The 19,919-nt window shown below is 42.9% G+C and overlaps 1 protein-coding gene across 1 annotated transcript in view; it reads left to right on the top strand.

Annotated features, from left to right (window-relative positions):
- The window catches only part of map3k10 (mitogen-activated protein kinase kinase kinase 10), a 40,790-nt gene extending 27,547 nt beyond the window's left edge, over positions 1 to 13,243 (top strand). Inside the window, exons 3-11 of the mRNA XM_083984914.1 lie at positions 655 to 803; positions 3,177 to 3,352; positions 4,082 to 4,328; positions 4,629 to 4,751; positions 5,291 to 5,429; positions 5,524 to 5,636; positions 6,068 to 6,372; positions 9,053 to 9,587; positions 10,925 to 13,243. Of these exons, the coding sequence (XP_083841040.1) occupies positions 655 to 803; positions 3,177 to 3,352; positions 4,082 to 4,328; positions 4,629 to 4,751; positions 5,291 to 5,429; positions 5,524 to 5,636; positions 6,068 to 6,372; positions 9,053 to 9,587; positions 10,925 to 11,334 (2,197 nt within the window). The 3' untranslated portion in view covers positions 11,335 to 13,243. The remainder of the gene's footprint in view (positions 1 to 654; positions 804 to 3,176; positions 3,353 to 4,081; positions 4,329 to 4,628; positions 4,752 to 5,290; positions 5,430 to 5,523; positions 5,637 to 6,067; positions 6,373 to 9,052; positions 9,588 to 10,924) is intronic.
- Positions 13,244 to 19,919: the final 6,676 nt, after the last annotated feature.

The following is a 19,919-nucleotide window of genomic DNA, read 5'->3' as shown; positions in this document are numbered from 1 at the left end:
AATAAAAATAATAATAACACAATATGCTTGAGAGTTTGTTTTAGTAATAAGTTGGGATAAAATAGGAAAAATTGAAACACAGAAATAATTAGGATGGTGAAAACTTCAAATGTCTTTTTATCTGACAGGCTACATCCCAGATATTCAGTTTATGACAATGGTATATGACAAAGAAGGCCTTTTTACTTTTTCTTCATCTTTGCTTGAGAATTCATTCAAACAATTAATCGACTGTTTTAAATATTGTCTGGCTGATTATTTAAGTTATAGTAGGTTTCCATTACAAGTAGAAGTCTAGCACAGAAAATGCTCTTTTCTGCATAACTGTTGTCAGAAATTAGGGACAAATTTCCCTCACACAGAAACGCGCCCCCTGGGAGTCTTATATTTAGAAACAATGAGTCTGTCAGTGAATAAACGGTAATTTTATGGTTGACAAAAACATTCTTGATATGAGGTTTAAGTTGCATTCAACTGCATTTCATGGTCTTCTTCAGCAGGCAGAGCTAACTCAGTTCTTGCTCCGCTGTGGTTACTGATGATAGGTGGTCGTTGTCGTCCTGTTGGAGGACTGTGGTTGGTGTCGGATGTGGGATAAAAGGAGAAGAATCACATCACATTGTCCATGTTTCTCTCTCTCTCCTCTCCTGGTAGTTTCGGCGTGCTGCTCTGGGAGCTGCTGACCGGGGAGGTTCCTTACCGGGAGATCGATGCGCTGGCCGTCGCTTATGGCGTTGCCATGAACAAGTTAACTCTTCCCATCCCTTCAACCTGCCCTGAACCTTTTGCTCAGCTACTGGGAGGTAAGGAGCTCAACACCTGAGACAGTATTCAATCCTAGAAAAACCAACTTGATACATCTGCCTTTGTGGAAGATTCATTAAAGGGATAGTTCACCCAAAATTGAAATTTCACTCATTATCTACTCACCCTCATGTCGACTAAGGGCTGGGAGAAGTTTCAGAGTTATCTGTGGCTCTTCTGAGTCACAGGGGGTCTCGGCGTAGCAGTGCATTTCCATATAACAGTTGCAAATGGATAACTGTCTTCGTAACAAAAAGACACACCAAAAAACATCCAAATACCTCCATGCTGCTCGTATGTAATGTCCGTCTTGTATTGAAGCCCCGAAATGTGAAATGGTCCCGAAAAAAATTAAATAAGTCTATTTCAAGCTTGTTTTGTAACGGAAGCTTCTCGAAGCTCCTCTTCCCGGTTCGTCAAATTTGGACGAACTGGGAAGAGGAGCTTCCGCTACAAACAAGCTTGAAAAATAGACTTATTTAATTTTTTTCGGGACAATTTCGCATTTCGGGGCTTCAATACAAGACGGACATTACATACGAGCAGCATGGAGGTATTTGGATGTTTTTTGGTGTGTCTTTTTGTTACGAAGACAGTTGGTATCCATTTGCAACTGTTATATGGACATGCACTGCTACGCCGAGACCCCCTGTAACTCAGAGAAGCCACACTATTTAAGTTGCCTTTCATACAGTAGCCTACATCCTCCTGCAGTCTTGCTGCTGAGCTCCCCTGGGCTGGATGTTGCCTTTTCACCTTGCAAATAATCCTCGCAGCGCTCGCTTAACAGTGGTAGAGTATTAACTGGCTCTTGTTTCACAGTTCAGGTCATCTCTGTTTAAACACACACCTGCTGCCTTATTGAAATTGACTTTATGTGCTTATTCTTAAGCTACTTCTGTTTTTATGTGGGTATGCTGCACACCAGGTTTTATATCTAATATAAAAAAAATGCTGTTTCTTAAACTGTCAGCCCAGTAACAAACTTTAGTTGTCCCCTCCACAACCCCTCCTCCCCTCCTCTTAAAGCTCTTTTCATCCTCACCCCCCTCCCTCCACTCCACTTCATCTGATCCATGTTCATCCGTTAATCTGTCCTTTGTCATCCCGCGCTGCTCACTACACTCTGTTTACTCCTGTCATCATCTCACTTTCATCTTCTCTCCCTCCTCCTCCCAACACTTTTTATGCTAATTTATCTACCTCAATAAATAAAAACATTACCTGGTAAAGAAAACTGTTTGTAGCTCGTGAGACGAGTCTCTGCTTCTGTACTCTGCATCTGTGTCAGACTTGTAGTAGATGATTATGGCTGTGGTGTGGTTGGTTTTTAGCGTTGGACAGACAGCGCTGGTCTGTCTGCGGCTCAGCAGATTATTGTAGGTGTGCACCATGTTTCTGTAACACTGTCAGTCAGGGTTTGGCTCATGATGGCTGCCATATGCTGTCCCATCTTGCTCTCTTCCACTTCTCCTGTTGCCGTCTCTGCTGCCAGGAAGAAAAAAAAAAGAGAGAAAAATATCCAGACCAACAACTAATGGTTCAGTCTGCTGTGTATTATATTGACTGCATGTTGTGTTTAGATTTAAGCCTATTTATTATTATTCATTAGGATATGTTTATTATTACACTCTGGTCTTTTGTCATATGTACAGTAGTATCAGTGAAGCTAAAGCTTTGTGCCATGGAGCTCCATTGTTGCCCACAAACTAGAAAAACACACCAGTGGGTCACCTCATTGGAAAATATGGTGCTTCATTACAATCAACAGGACATTGTTTATTTTGATTCAGCCCCAAATGTTTGGAAATTACTGAGCCTCTTTGAATGAAACTAAATATTTTAGAGCTGCTCATAAAGATTAACACAGGAACTAATCAGCTGATGGACTTGATGTCTTTGGTTTAGTATGAGAAAGAAAAACACAAGTGGAGTCTGCTGTCCTGTTCCACAGTCACAACCATGCACACACCATCTTCAAATCAGTGATCAGTGATGTGGAAGTCCCTAAACTGGACTCACTCCCCCGGCTGCCCATGAAAATCACTAACAGGATCAATGGGCCGTCCCCAAGTCCACAAAGCACATGTGAACTGGATGGGTGAACTCCGGTGACCTCCCGGGTGGCCTTGTAGTAGCAAAGAGTCTGCATTGCTCCTCCTGAATCTGAGGTTCAATATTGGGTCTGAACATCTTTGGCTGACTTCCCTTTTCCACTGGATGAATGAAAGTCCCTCTCCATAACCTCCAATTACTTGTGTTTGCATAGGCGTCTGATTTAGGCCTATAAAATTCAAGATACCTGTTACTTACCCCTGAAATCACCTGTTATCACAATTCAAAACCTCACTCCCATGTCTCTCATCCCTCAGAGTGCTGGAGCCCGAACCCCCACAGCCGGCCCTCCTTCACGAACATCCTGAGACGACTTCTGGCCATCGAGCAGTCGTCCATGTTCCAGATGCCTCTGGAGTCGTTCCACTCCTTACAGGAAGACTGGAGGCTGGAGATCCAGCAGATGTTCGATGAGCTCAGGGCCAAAGAGAAGGTGAGGGGTGTGAAAACAGAGATCAGACATCAGACTGCATTGACATACTGTATGGACGGTAGCTCAGCAGTGGTGGACTGAAGTACAGATTGGGTATTTGTGCTTCGTTGCAAGATTATTGCATGTGATCGTTTTATAAATGACGATGATGCTTTGTTGTAAATTAGATCTTAAATAATCACAAGATTGACAGGATATTAATAGGCAATTACTTTGACACGTCAGTCATCTTGTTTCCAGCCTCCTACCTGTGAGAGTGCTTTTCCATTTAATCAATTTACCTAATCATTTAGAGTTGCTACACCTCAAGCAACTACAACAGTACATAATATAACAATATAATAATATGACAATATCAATAACAGTAATAACCCATAACAGACAATAGCACAACACTCATAGGGGCTTCAGTTTCTTTACTTTGCCTCAAATACAATTAGATTTATTACCATTTATCATCTAATGGAGAGAGTATAGATGCTCATTGAAAACCCCCTCTATAAAATACAGTTTTAGTTGTTGATGAGCAGAAGGCTGAATGAATTAATATCTTAATCTAAATATAGTGTAGTCACACCTGTATTTCATTAGAGTGTTTTTTAAAAATCTCTCTCAGGTGTTTCTGGTAATTAGAATGAACTCAAGAGGTGTTAGAAGAGATGCTGCAAGACTAACAACATCCTCTCCTCTCCTCTCCTCTCCTCTCCTCTCCTCTCCTCTCCTCCTCAGGAGCTGAGATCTTGGGAGGAGGCGTTGGCTCGGGCGGCCGAGGAGCAGAGGGAGCAGGAGGAGCAGCTGAGGAGGAGAGAGCAGGAGCTGGCCGAGAGGGAGATCGACATTGTGGAGCGGGAGCTGAACATCATCATCCACCAGATGTACCAGGAGAAACCCAGCGTGAAGAAGAGGAAGGGCCACTTCAAGAAGAGCAGATTACTGAAGCTGGGTCGGGACAGCAACTGCATCAGTCTGCCCTCTGGTGGGTGAAACCAGGAACTGCAGTTTGGTCAAATCTGATGAATCAGGCCTGTGTATATCATCCAATTTATATGAATTACACTTAAATATGTTGTTTACATGAAGAGCACAGTAGTTCTTGGCTCAGTGAGAGCAAGAAGACACACTTATCAAATCACTGTTGCAGATGTTGACGTTGCAGTCTGTGGTTGACACTTGACACCCTCGTGGAGCCCCTGTGTGACCTGTTTTAATGTGATTCATAATGAAGGTCACAATGGTTTTAATTAAAAATGACACATTTTTCTTTTTTGTGCTGCAGGTTTCGAGCACAAGATCACAGTGCAGGCGTCTCCCAGCGTGGACAAGAGGAAGACCCAGGGCAGTGAGAGCACCACCCCTCCTGCCAGCCCGGGGGTCATACCCCGACTCAGAGCCATCAGACGTGAGTGCATACAGTACACTCAGAAGGAGAAAGTATTCTGAAAACAATGAGATTCATCCGGGTCCACATGGGTTGACTTTTTTGTGTCAAGTTGTTTTGAAGTGTACATCTAAAAATAGGTACACGGAATAGTGACTATTGAAAAGCCACTGAAGTGCTGCTGATGTGACTATTTATTTTGACTTTGTGCATGAGAAAGGATTGAGGCTTTCTATCTGGATTGAAATCAGCCTCCCCATACATCAGCCACTGGAAATGATCCCAAACAAGCACACCCACACAAAAATGCAGATTGAAATAAAGGAAAAAATAGATGATACAATACACATGGAAATCAGTTTCAAATATCTTAGTGAGTAGAAATTACGCAACATTTTTAATTGAATAAGCTTAGTAACATAGCAGCATTTTTTCTATATTAAATGCTATAGACATTTTTTTTTACGAGGACATGAAGAACTTAATTTAACTGACTTAGGGTAGTCGTGTATTGCACTGTATGGGAAAATGTATGTGATATGCTTTGCACTGTCTCTCAGTGACACCGAGCGACGGCAGTAAGACGTGGGGACGCAGCGCTGTGTGTAAGAAGGAAGACCTGACGACCAACAAGAAGAAAGGACGCACCTGGGGACCAAGCTCCACCCACCAGAGAGAGAGGGTTGGTGGGGAGGAAAAGTACGTTGATAATATGCTTACCTACCAGTTTTTTTTTATTTCAGTGTAACTGCGATCACAAAATTTGATAATGGACAATATGTCTCTGTTTCAGGCTGAAGTCACTGGGTGAGGGATGCAAAGTTTGGTCATCCAGTGCACCAAATCTGGGTAAATCCCCCAAACATGCTCCAATGACGGCTGGCTTCTCCAGTCTGAATGAAATGGGTGAGCATTACATTTTTCGGTAACACTTTACAATAAAGGTCCCTTAATTAACGTTAGTTAGTACATTATTAAGCATGAATTAACTGTTTACAGATATATTAACAATCATTATTATGTATTATTTAGGATTAGGAAACACATTAATTAATGTAGCCTATTAGTAAGCAGTTAATTAATATATACTACTCAAAGTTAGTTACTAAATTATTAAGTAATAATAAAAGTTGAATAATGTAATAGTTATCATTATGTATGCATTACTCAGCATTAATTAACACATAGTTTATAATTAATGCTTAATAATGTAGCCTACTAACTAACGTTAATTAAGGGACCCTTATTGTAAAGTGTTACCCATTTTTCAAATGACAAAAAAACAGTCCATCCCTAATGTATACCACATCTTAACACATTGTTTTTCTCTTTAACAGAGGAGTGCTGTGAGTTTGAGGAGTCACCGGGGTCCCTGCTGCCCTCAGAGAGCAGCAGTAACGGGGCTGTGGAGGATTCGGGGTCTCTGTGGGGCAGCCTGGGGCCCAACATGATACCTGCTGTTGGAGTGTCTAATGCGGCCCCCTGTCAAGGCCCTGGAGGCCTGGGGGTGGGTGTGAGCTACCAGGACTCCCTCCGTCGCTGCAACCAGAGGAAGAAGAGTGATATGTTGTTGTTGGGTTGTGCCTCTCTGCTCGCATCTGTCGCCCTCGGACAAGACCTGCTGCAGCTGGGAAAACTGCAGGTAAAATAAACTGAGAGAAACATTTATGTCAAACTTGTAGTAGGGAGAGGATGGGAGTTTAGATATCAGATGTTCAAAGTGATTCATGTAAAGTTTAACTCTATTTTGATTGGTCAAGTGTAATTTTCCAAATTCTCTACAGTGGAAGTCATGAATGAAAATTTTAACGACAGTTATAAGAATAAGAGGACTGAAAAATAACCGAATGTCTCTTTATAGGTAAAATCTTGACATTCCTCAAATAGAAACATCCATCCTTTAACAATATTGCATATCATTGCGGAGTCAGGGGGAGTTTGGTCTTAGCTGACATAGGCTGGGGCCGGGGTACACACTGGTCAGGTCCTCAAATAGAAACAAAGAGGGAAATTCACCGATATTATCTATTATCTATCCTTCATCCCAGTATGCTATGCTAGAAACAAAATTTAATATCCGGAATAACTATAAGCACACAAAACTATAAATTCCGACATAAATACGCACAAATCAAATCTTACCACCAGGACAAAGAGGCCAGAGCATTAAAGAAGCTTTTTTTTTGCTATTACTACACAGCTACTGTAATGTTAGCATACACAGCTGTTTACTCGCCATATAGAAAAAATTAAACTTTATCCCTTTACTCATCAAGACACAAGGACACGCCAATGTTAACAAAGACAAACACAACTTATGTGACTAACACGCTAACCAGCTAGCCACACCCTATCTGCTCATTTCACTATAGCAACTCACTGTAACTACCAGTCTGCCCTGAAGGTGTTGCACTGTTCAACTGTGTAATTTGTTTTCTTTGATCTCTTTTATTTTGTTTCCCTGTCTGCAAACAAAATTAATCCGACAAGATACAGAGTATTGAAGTGTGCTGAAAACTGAACAGAACTGCTATCTTCAATCGTAGCTACATTCATTATTCACTTTAGTTGTTAGCTGCGGTCTTTACTCAAACAGTTCCCCTGCAGACAGTCACTTACACTGAGTGTGAACAGCATGAATCTGCCTGGAGTCAAGCAGGTAGTGTTTAATCGTGTTTTCTTTGATCCGATTAGGCCTCTTATAATCAGATTTGTTGCTGATCAGGTGCATCCCTTCACGGCCACAGTCAGCCCTTTCTCCGATAAATACTTCCACCAGGATAATGCACCTCTGTCCCACAGCACGCCGCCATGACGTGCAGTAACTCATATCACACAGCAGCCGCTCTCTCCAGATCTCCAACCAATAGATCACCACTGGAATGAAATAGAGCAGGATGTTTGCCGCATGAGCGAGCTGCAAAATTATCAGCAGGAAATGTGCTTTGCTGTTGAGTCAGCAGCGACCAAGGTCTGCGTGGACAGTTTCCAGCAGCACGGGTCTTACACCACAGCAGATTCACAGTGTGCAGTGAGAAGATCGATGGAAAGAATATTTTCCTGTACCTGCTTTATCACAGTGTTCAAAAATCAAATGAAAAATATAAAAAAAAATTAATCAACTCACAAGTTAGCAGGTCAAAATATCCCAAACTGGTCTCACTGCAGCTTTATTAACTACACCCACCCAACTTCCCACCAACGACTGTCACTCCAACTACTGTCGTTGGCACTTGGAGCACAAAAGGGAACCAGTGACATCATCACCCTTGTGAAACGCCCACACAAGAGGTTAAATAGTGAGTCTCCACACCAGATAGTTGGACCAGTCCCAGCCTGGTCAGCTGCGTACATGAACTGATGAAGCCTCTTGGATGAGAGGTGAAACGTCTTCCTAGACAAATAACTAAGTCCAGTTGCTTTCGATTTAACCTCCTTTGATACACCCGACACAGCAAAATGTATGAACTGAGTCACTATATCCACAGCTCTGGTGCCTATGAACAAAATGAACTTGCTACCAGAAAGTCTCTGCCTATTGTTATAGTGATCTAACCAAGATTAGAGCATCACTTTCTTTCCTCTCCCATTCTCCCTAATGGGAACTGGAGCGGTACAAACTGAATACACTGTGTAATTTATTGGCCTTATTGAAATATTCACACTCTTAAGTTTTGAGCCCTGACGCCTTTGTTTGAGTTTTGGGCTCTATCATCTATTAGATATGAGGCTGTTGTAAGATCATGGTTGCTGTCATCTTCACAAAAACCCTCCTGGATTATCTTTCTTTCTTTCTTTTTCCTTTATTTGTTCGAGAGGGACAGTGTACATTAATGAACATTTTAAAAAGATAAAATGTAAATGCACCCAATTAAAGCCAATAGGCTAATTTCCGTTGGCAGTCCCCCTGCCGGATGGGGCACGGCAATGAGACCTACAGTATAATAAAGGTTGCAAATTACATTAAGACAAATAGCACAATATTAACAACAGCAACATTACACTTTGACCCCCACCCCTCCCACCCATACGCACACATGCACACACACCATCCAATCCACAACCAGTACTCCCTTTACCCCTCAACCACACAGTAATGTATACATCCCCCATTCAGACAGGGGAATATTCAGTATAATTCAGTATAATATTACAGTAGTTATGTGTGTGTTAGTTTTGTTTTTTTCTGCTGTTTTGTCATCTACATGTTTTTAAAAATGCTAATATATGAGAAAATGATAAATCTTTAACAAATAGTGCCAGTTATTCTGAAAACGGACTGCTTTTATTTCAATCTGGCCCGATGTTGTTGTTGTTGTCAGGTGCTGCAGGACGAGCAGGACCTCAGAGAGGAGCAGCGTAAGAAGAAGGAGGGTCTCTTTCAGCGGACGGGACGCTTCCGCCGCAGCACGTCCCCACCCAGCAGGAACCTCTCCCTCTCCCTGTCCAGACACCACGACTCCACGCTGCCCTGCATGGACCCCTCTCCCTCGGTTACACTCCTCTCTCTGTCTTCCCTGTCCGACTGCAACTCCACTAAGTCCCTCCTCCCCTCCGACCCAGAGGAGTACCCCCTGACCCCGATGATGGGGGTCAAAACGCCGGCGGCGCCTCCAGCTCCGGCCCTGAACCCGCTCTTGGACCTGCGGGCAGAGAGCTTCAAGAAGGAGCCCAACCAGTCGCTCACGCCCACCCACGTGTCTGCAGCCATGGCCCTGAACAGAGGACACCGACGCACCCCTTCGGACGGGGCCATAAGACCCCGAGCCCAGACTCTGGGGCACCGCAGGACCCCGTCAGATGGGAGCATGCCCATGCCTCCTCCGCCAGGGGCCCCGCACATCACTACAAACAAAGGTACAAGGACAAATAAGTTAGAGCTTGCTCTTTGCAGATTAAAGGAGTCTATGGATTTTTGTTTTCCCATTTATTTTATCTCGAATATTTATTCAGCGTTTGAGACATTTCACCGCCAATGTTTAATTTAGCCTCTTTTAATTTAACCTGGTGCTCTTGTTTGATACACAGTGTCTTTTATAGGAGCACACATGACATAATAGGGATAATAGGGAGGGACAGAGAGTCTTTGTAGGCAAAGTGAAGTTTAAAGCAGAAGTGAGTGATCCGGTCGTTTTCGCTAATGCTGCGTTCCAGGCAGGCTTTTGAAATCGTAAATTACAGCTTCAAGTCACAACTTACGACTTTGTAGCGTTTCAGGCAACCCACTCGTGTTTTTCCGACCTGTTTTACCGGTGAAAGTCACTATAACGGCCACTCGTAACTTCCGACCGGTGAACTCGCACCAGATCGAACTGGTACCACTTCACGGTCGGAAAAATACGAGTTTCCTTGAACGCACCATAACAGTCCTCGTCGCTACGTCACCACATTCACGGCGTTCCTTGGCTGCACACACAGCCCTGCATGCCGTTCTCTCTCCTCATTGGATAAAAACTGTAGGATACGATAAATGTTTTCTCTTCGGCTCAGAGCAGAGCAGAGGGACTGAGAGACCCGTGTTTCAGTCCAAACACTCTATGTAAGTGATTGCTGTCGGAAGATATAACTATTTAAGACTTATATTAACACAAATATATCACTCACTTCTGCTTTAACTTGAAATATCAAAGAATTGTTTTGTCCAGAAACTATATCCCACAGATCAGTGTTAGATGACTTGCTTTATGCAATCTCTAATGCTTATTTTTCTAAATATTTTCGGTAACACTTAATAAGTACACGCTAATAAGCATTAGTTAAGCATTAAATACTGAAATATAATTTATAACACATGAATACTCATTAGTATGTAGTTTATAAACACAGTTAAAAATGTTTTACTCATCATTGATAAGCTCTAACTGTATTTATAAACTACATACTAATGAGTATTCATGTGTTATATGAAGAATTCAGTATTTATTAATGCTGAACTGATGCTTAATAGTGTGTACTTATTATAAAGTGTTAGAATATTTTCTGCTGTTAACAATATTATACACATTATTTTTCCAATTTGTATTGCTTTGCCCATGAAATATCAGGAAATACACATATACCAGTTTAAAACCTAAAGATATTACATCTGCTGTCATAGCATCTACTGTAATCGTTACATTATGAGCAGGAGAACATTTAGCAGTTTTCTGACAATGAAACAGTTTTTCTTCACTCTTCTCTCTGCGATTCCTCAGGTACGCAGGACACCCTGGACATCCCCCGCCTCCCCAACCCCTCCGCCCTCTTCCCGGTCCCTCATCGGCGTAAAGCCCCGGCTCCACCGATCCCCGACCCAGCTCCTCTCTGCCTCATCAGCCCCCTGGAGAGACCCAAGACGCTGGAGTTTGCCCCCCGGCCGCGGCCCACCCCGGCCAAGATGAGGGCCGACCCCTGGAAGCTGGGCTCCCTGTCTCGCACCCTGAGCTCGTCGCCGGGCAGCAGCTGCGACAGCCCGCTGGGCTCGGGGGACAGCAGCGCCAGCGCCGGCGCCGCCACACGACCAAACCTGATGGACATGGACATGGAGGGCCAGAACTTGGACGCCACTGTCCCTCTGTGTGGAAAGCGGCAGCCTGCCACTCTGTGTGGACAACAATACTCGTAGTGACAAAAAAGCAAGTGAACATTTACAACTGAATATTTTTGCATTCAATCTTGATTCCAGGACGTTAGAGCTTGGGCCGATTATAAAGAACGCCTTCTGATGTCTGAGCCGAGCAAAGTGCACTCACCGAAGTTTGCAAAAACAAACCCACTACTACTTGTCATGATTTTAGGCACTTAACTGGAAGCCATCGCTCTCTCTTGTGCCCATTTTAGTGTCCTAATAAGGTGTGACCCCCTTACAGCAAGCCTTCCCGTGGTAGTGCTCTCTAACCTGCACGACACCGAGGCTCCCAGAGGCCTCATAAAAGCCTTGTAGTGTGCTCACCTACCTACTCTAACCCCCGACACTACTACTACTACTACTACCACTTTCCCTCCTTGGAAGCCATCTCTACCTGCTTCTTAGTGACCTTTGACCCAGGTTGCTTTTCCTTCAAGACTCACAATCTTCAAAAGCCATTCAAGTACCTGAAAACAGCCACTTTTTTTTTCGACTTTGCTATCAACTTCATTCTCAACCCATCTGCTTGTGCTTTTCTGTGTAGCCGCGCCGATCTCCGCTTGCATCTTTTCTCGCCTCCCACTCCCACACATCACAATAATCTTCCATCAGTCACTAATTCACTCTAAACATTCGTCGTTTGAGGAGATGTTTCCCCCTGTGGAAAAAAAAAGAGCTGGACTGTTTAAATTTCTCAATAGCGAGTGTCTTTTTTCTTATTTTGCACGTCATTTTTGTTCTGCCGGTGCAACATCTCTCATAATACTCCTCACTTCTCTCTGCATGGGGAGGAGGAGGAGGGGGTGTCATTGTCCTCGTCCTTCCAACACTGAGACAGGAAAAAGCCTTTTTTTTTTCTCACAGCACTGGTTGGACTGGTGATATCTTCAGCCTTGTACAGTAAAAAGTTTATTTTCTCAGTGCTTGCACCATCCCTGCCGCGACCTTAGCAAAAATGTTTTTTTCTATTGGTTTTGGCAGACCAGGTGTGTTACTCTATGTGTGAATGTGTATATATATATATTACTGTACATGTGCGTGTGTGGTTTTGTGTGAATGGACAAAATGGGTTGATTTTTTTTTTTTCTGTGTGTGTGTGTGCTGGTGCTTTTTCAGTGCATGTTGTTTTTTGTGTGAATGAATGGCTGGCTGTACGCTACACGCAGCACTACTTCAAAACAAGACTACACACATTCTCACCTGTTTGTCTTTTACACATTTTTTTTGATGAAAACATTCCTCTAGCGCTCTGTATGGACCCCGTTCGTGCCACTGTAAACGGACACACACACACACACACGCCCACAAAAAAGGAAACTCTGAGAGAAACAAGCTACCTGATTTCAACGTCAACCTCATGTTCATGTTGGACCGTTTCAAAGCTTCACATTTTCTCCTTTGACCTGCTGTATTCAACATCAGTGTCGTGCGTCTAGTTAGTCTCTCTGTGGACCATCGGACTCGACACAAGCTGCTCTAGTCACGGCTGACAAATCAACTTTTACCCCCCCCCCGAGTTGTTTTTCGTACAGTGGACAGTTCGTCTTGGCTGCAGATGGTATTTACTTGACTGTGCAAATTTCTCTAGGTGAGTGTGCGAGTGTGAATAAGAGTGTGCGTGAGTGTGTTATTATTTGTATGGGATCGTGACAATCCCATTGGTGGAAGAGTGAGCCCAAACTCATTCTCCCTGATGTTTATGAACACTGAGTATTTATTAAATTTATTGTTATTATTGGAAAGGATTAATTATTATTATTATTATTATTACAATGCTCTTCCTGGGATATCTGTATATATTTGTTAATATAACAGGAAAAACCAAGGAAAACTACTTACTGAAACGTCCATGTTGTCTCCAGTCTCAACCTGTGACATTTCTGGGTTCAGTGAGGAAAAAGTGTGAATTGTGATGAATGAGAGGTGAATAAAAAAAAAAGAAAGAAAAAAAAAGATGTTTCATTGTCAGTTCCACAGCTGTTTTCATCCTGAGGGAAACGTCCTTGACCTCGTGATGGTGAGTGGTGGAGGAGGTGACAACAGTAAAGTAGAAACACCAGAGGTCTTTTATTTACAGGGTTATTACGGATCCTTAAAAAGTCTTAAAATGCATTGGATTCATTAATCTAAAAACAAGGCCTTAATTGGCATTAAAATGTCTTAAATCAATTTTTCAAAAGTCTTAAAAATGTTAACACATGGTAAGTGGTATTTTATGGTTGTAATTAGTCTCAAATCTCAAAATAATTGGTAACATTTCGACATAGAGAAGTTAGTGGCGGCCGTCAATGCTAAATTTCTCACCGCCACCAGCTCCCGAGTCAGTGTTTTTTTTTTTTTTCCGGACTTTTTATGCATTTATTTAGAAAGGACAGCTGGAAAGAGACACAATCCAATGTTCATGTAGCAGTCACTTTACCTTGGATCACATAGGAAAGTGGGTAAAATTGTCCCTAACTCTATGTAATTGATGTGGGGTTTTTCTTTTTTTTCTGCATTTGTGTTTATTATGAAGTCAGTCTTAAATTTAATTTCAAGTGGCTTTAAAAAAAAGTCTTAAAAAGTCTTAAATTTAACTTGGCTTAAGCTGTAGGAACCCTGTATTTAAAGTCAAATTGTGACCGTGTAAAGGTTTAGTTCAGGAATGTGTCAAAGTCAAATGGTGAATTCAAAACTAACTTTACCTCAAACTGCTACAACCTCTGCTGAGATGTGAATACCTAATCCACAGTATAAGTCAATATAATAGTCACATGACACAATATTCTGAGGGACAAAGCAGTAAGTAAAATATACTTTGACTGAAGTTTTAAGCACAACCTTTGAGCAGAACTTGTACTTGTGAGTAATCACAGTCTGGTATGATGGGTAGGTTACTTTTATATCTTTTATTCAGAGGGCCTTCTGGACCCTGGGGGGCCGAAGGGTGCGGGCGGGAGCATCTGTTTGAAGAGTCACCAGCTAAAAAGTCACACAACTACAAACATGACTCCAGAGAGCGATTAAATGACCAAAGAGATAAAGACACACAAAATGACTACAAAATGAAGTGTCTGCATCGTTGCTGTAGTTGTTGTTTATCTCTGGAGTTGGTTGCAAGAGGGCTGGGGGCTTCATCCCGTCTGCAAACACGGGGCCCAGTGTTTTCTAACTGAACACAGGTCTGATCACTCCTTAATGCAAAGTACCTAAAAATGTAAACATTCATGTGAAGCACAAATGCGTCAGAGTTGCACAGACAAAGGGCGGCTGCAGTGACGGATTAAATCCTCTAGGTGTCACTACTGTGTCCTATGATGTCATATCATTTCCCAGCCTGCTGTTTTTTGTGCATGTTATGCATTCCTATAGTCGCTCTCTGACACTGCAGTTGCCATAAAATGCAGATGAAGGTGAACTCATGCTTTCAGTGCAGCTAACGAAGATTCACGGGCTGAATTTGATGCGTTAGCAAAGACAGAAACCTTTGAAATGCCAAACTAAACGTGACGCTTTACACTGACATGATGTAGGTAGGATGTGGAGACAGATCCAGACACATGCATTATGTATACACATGACACACATACACACTCACACACACTCACACACTCACTCACTCTCCAAGGTTGTGTCTGTCAGTGTGACCACCAATCAAACACCCATCCAGACGCTAGCCAGTTACCTAGCAACCCCTCTTCACTTCCATGGTGATGCTATTAAAAGCAACAACAAAGAAAAACGGTGAAAAAAAAGAGATGATGGGCCTGAAAATCAAGTGAGTGAGAGAGAGAGTGAGAGAGAGAGAGAAAGAAAGAGAAAGAGAGAGGTGTTAAAAAGCAAGCTGAAAGGATTTGATAGGCTGAGCGTCACATGGACAGGTCTTTCTCTCTCTCTCTCTCTCATAGACACACACACACACACACACACACACACACACACACACACACACACACACACACACACACACACACACACACACACACACACACACACACATCCTTGTACTTCTATCTTTGTGAGGACCCTCATTGACATAATGTATTCCCTAGACCGCCTTACCCTAACCTTAACCATCCAAAACAAATGCCTAAACTTAACCATTACTCTAAACCTAATTTAAACCTAATTATAACCTAATGTCTTAACCCTCAAAAAAAGCCCTTTGAAAAAGTGAGGACCGGCCAAAATGTCCTCACTTCCCAAAAATGTCCTCAGTCTGTTGGTTAAAAACTCGTTCCAGTCCTCACAACGTAGCAAGTACAAGAACACGCACGCACACACGGATACATACAACATGTGTGAATTTTCCGTGCTTTCCCTTTTGTCCCTGACAGCTGTGACGACTCTCTCGCATGTTTATCACCTTCGCAGTCTTTCTCTTCAACAGCTTCTCAGCCAATTCCCTGCTTCCAGTCTGTTCCTCCTTCTTGTAAATTCCCCATCGCAGGACAGATAAAGGAATATCTTATCTTATCTTATCTTATCATCTTTCCCCCTTTTTCTCCATCTAAGGTTAAAACGGAGCAAATGTGTCTCTGTAGGTGCAGACACCTTTTGAAATGTGGGATTTCAAGATTCAGGGGGTGACGGAGTCGGTGCTGCTTCACAGGAGGCACGAGGAGAGATGAGAGACGGGAGGGGAACACAGTGTGAGTGTGTACTTTGTGTGTATTTGTGAAGTTACTAACTTACCAGATTGCCTGCCAGTTGGTGTGTCCTCAGATCTGCAGACTAACATGTCTTTCACTGAATCTGTGTCAGATCATTACATCCTTTCATGGTTTCAAAATGATCTGTCGTTTGAATATATTATAAAGGAGCCCGAGCTTAATGACACCATCTCTCAAAATGACTGATGAATTAAGCATTTAAAGGAAGGAACTTGATGACAAAGATGTGGAATAAATTAAAATGTAGATGTGTTTTTATAAATGCGGGTTTGATCAATGAGATCCTGAAGCAAACTGTACATAGGAACTGAAGAAGAAAGAATAAGTAGCTATAGATTTAAAGGACAAACAACTGACATTAGTTTTTTTTTTTTTATCAAAGGTAAACCTGTTCAGCCAATGGAAAGCGTTACATCCATATCATCTATGGCTCTGCAGCAGCTTTACTTGGGTCATTGTGGGTTGTTTCAGCAGTTCGCTGACAACATATGTATAAGAAAAGGCCTGATTACAAACTGAGCAGGAGATCTTCTGGCTGCACTTGTGCGTCTGTCAGTTTTGGAGCTTCCCCTCAACTCAGAAGAAAAAGCCAGAGTTCCCGGTGACTCTCTGGACAGGTCCGCTAGTTGAGCTCCGGTGTCTACAACCAGATCTTCAAAATTATCTCACAATTTTTAATTCAAGCAGTCACATTTTTGTGATGTTTTGACTTTTCCGTTGAGCCAGTTCTTAAAGCAGAAGTAAGCGATCCGGTCGTTTTGGCTAACTTCCTGTCAGCCGATGGAGTTAGCAGTCCCCGCCCTCGTCCCTACGTCACCACATTCACGCGCATCCCTTGGCTGCACATACAGAGAGGACCGCCCCTTTATGCCGTTCTCTCTCCTCATCGGATAAAGGTTGTAGGATACAAGGAAAGTTTTCTCCTCGGCTTACAGCAGAGCAGAGTGACTGACAGACCCGTGTTTCAGACCAAACACTCTATATAAGTGATTGCTGTCGGAAGATATAACTATTTAAGACTTATATTAACACAAATATTCTGCTTACTTCTGCTTTAAACCTAAATGACATCAGATTGCGACCACACAATGACAACAACAACAACGTCGTCACCTCTTTGTTTAAAACTTTATTCATAATCTTCATTTACCAATCAATAGTGCATTCCCAGACTAGCAGTTCAGTAAAACCAGCGTTGGAGGCCTGGTGGATGTTTGGACTTTGAAAGGAAAAAGGAGGCCTCAAGGGAGCGAGGCGAGACAAAAGCGCGGTCATAGCCTTGACGTCCCCAGCTTCACGTCCGTTTTTTTGTTTTGTTTTTTTTGTTTCTCCATCAGCACAGAGAGAGCCAGGATGGAGGTCTGCGGCTGTGAGGAGCAGCTCTGCGCTCTGGTACCAGTTCCTCAGAGTTCTCATCCACTCCTGTGGTTTTTACCGGCCGTCTTACTGTGCAGAAACAGATGCATGGGGTCAAAGGTCATTCAGAGGAGGAAAAGAGGGTTGGACGGGGAGGGAGGGAGGGTTGAAAGGGCATTGCACATACTCTGAGCTGATTCTGGATCCCTCGGCGAGAGGGACGTCAACAGAAATACCAACAAATACAGACACAGTCACAAAGCAGCTCCGAGGAGGAGCTATAGTAAAATTCTCTTTTCTATCTCTTGCTTTCTTTTCCGTTATTAAAGTAAAGCTTTTCACAACCATAAAACTTTCCATTTTTGTTATTTTCTTCTTTTTTTTGTACATTTGTATCATATTCACAAAAACTACTTTGACATTTGACAAACATTTACCTCAAATGACATCAAAGTAAAAAGAGCAAAAAATATCACAGCCAGTATATTTTTTTTCACGTTTCCATCTCTTTTTTGTTGTGCTTTTTGTCGTTTGTTTTCAAAGCTACACCGATGTAGAGATCAGGCGTCTATCTCTATATGCACAGACAGCGTGTTGTCGTCGGATTATGCTCAACAATAACAGCCTCAGAGTTCATCAAGGACCAACCCGCCAGACGTGAACCTGCTTTATGTGCTGCTAGTTTATCCCTAGACGCTCGTAGTGCACGTTGAGCTAGAATGACTTAGCACGGCGAGACAAAAACAAGATGGCAGACTGGTGCCATGGAGAGAGGACCATGGGAGGAGACCGATCCCCGAGGGGCCCGTGAGTAGGTAGGCTCAGCCCGGGCAGCCATGGAGACCGAGCCTGCAGGTGCCGTTCCTCACTGCTGTTTGTTGATTTGTCTCCTCTGGGAAAACGGGGCCAGAGAGACACAGAGAGAGAGAGAGACTAGAGAATATACAGAGGCACATCGAGAGTGAGGAAGGCTTCGCCTGCATCCAGTCAACCACAGAGCTGGGTGATCAAGATGAAAAACATCATGTTGTTTTGTGTATGATAACTGGTGCTTTATACCAAGGAAAATATTTGCAATAATCCAAAAATGATCAAATTAATTTTACTCAGTAAGAATTGAAATAAACAATGGGGATAATGGAACATTTTTGGACATAATTATGTCCTCAGCAGAAAATGTTAAATTCTTGTTTTTACAATTCAGTGTTTGTACAGAATAAACAAACAAGAAATTACATGTTAATTTGTGAACTTCAGAGTTGCTGGTCAGCAGACTTAGAGCCACGTTGGCCTTTTCGCACTGTTCCCAGTCTTTCTGCTAAGCTGCTGTCTAGTTTCAGCTTTACTGTACCGACATTTACAGATTTCCCTCTATTAAATGATACTACTGAGATACAATAGATCTTCTGACAGTCGTACACTAAATGGCCAAAACTATGTGGACACCTGTTTATCAGCATTTCGCATCTTAAGGCTGCAGCACACAGGGAGTGGACAGCATCGTCTGTCCACATGTCAGGCACACGGGTGTAACACACAGCAGCATCAACTGATGCAATGTCCTGTAATAGCACCTGTGCTTTTCCTGCTACAAGTCAACATGTCTGCTGTTTGAAGTCACCCTACTGACTCCATAGTGCACTATATTCCCTGTCCACAATTGTTTTTTGAGTGTGAAATCCAAACCTGGCTTTCATCCGCTCTTATAGTGTGTGTCCCAAATTCACTGCTCGCTGTTGGAAGATTTCAAACACAGCACAGATGAAATTTGGAAAGAGTAATGAAAGAAGGGATCAAAAGGAGTCAAGACACTACAGGGTGTAGGAACCTCTGTTTTAGACGACGGTGTGCTTTGATAAATTGGTCGTTGATCCACTCGCCCCTGATCTAAATCACCTAAAGCTCTGGGATGAGAGGGCCGGTGATCTCATGGCTGAACTGGCACCAGATCTCCACAGCCTGGTCCCAGTATCATGTGGAGGGTTTTGGTGAATGAGATATTCGCACAGCGCAGGTGTAACCGCTCACATTCTTTTAGCCATGTAGTGTATTATGATAAAACCAGCTCTGAACTTTTCCGTGTCTCCGCTGCCATGGTAAAGCTGCAGATGGCCTACTTCTGCCTCCACTGGAGCCTCTCTTTATCATGCCGGTCTCTTCAACGCATGGTTCCGTCTCTCCAGAGTCCCATTGACACACTTAGGTCCCTATTTACCTCCTAGCAGGTCACTGGAAAAATCTGGGGAGGGGGAAAATCTTTTACAGCATCGTCTTCCTCCTTCAGCTCTTTTTGAATTTCTTAAGCAGAGGAATAACCTCCTACCTCTCACCTTGGCTGAGACTGAAGGTCTATTTAAGATCCCGTTTTCCCCAGATACATTTGATGCCTATTCTACTGCTGTGAACACAGTCTGTCACCACCTTCTGTGTATAAGGGGCAGAATGGATAAAATAGAGGTATGAGCAATCAGTTTAGTGGCGGCATGCCATGATAGAGAGCAACAGAGAAGATGTAATCCCCATCCCTAACATCTGAAGTAACTCTCTGGAGCAGAATGGTACATGCAGGAGGTG

The sequence above is a fragment of the Trachurus trachurus genome (assembly GCF_905171665.1).
Source record: "Trachurus trachurus genome assembly, chromosome: 13".
Classification (NCBI taxonomy): Eukaryota; Metazoa; Chordata; class Actinopteri; order Carangiformes; family Carangidae; genus Trachurus; species Trachurus trachurus.
Note: the sequence above shows the minus strand (reverse complement) of the source record. Positions and strands in the feature narration are given on the sequence as shown.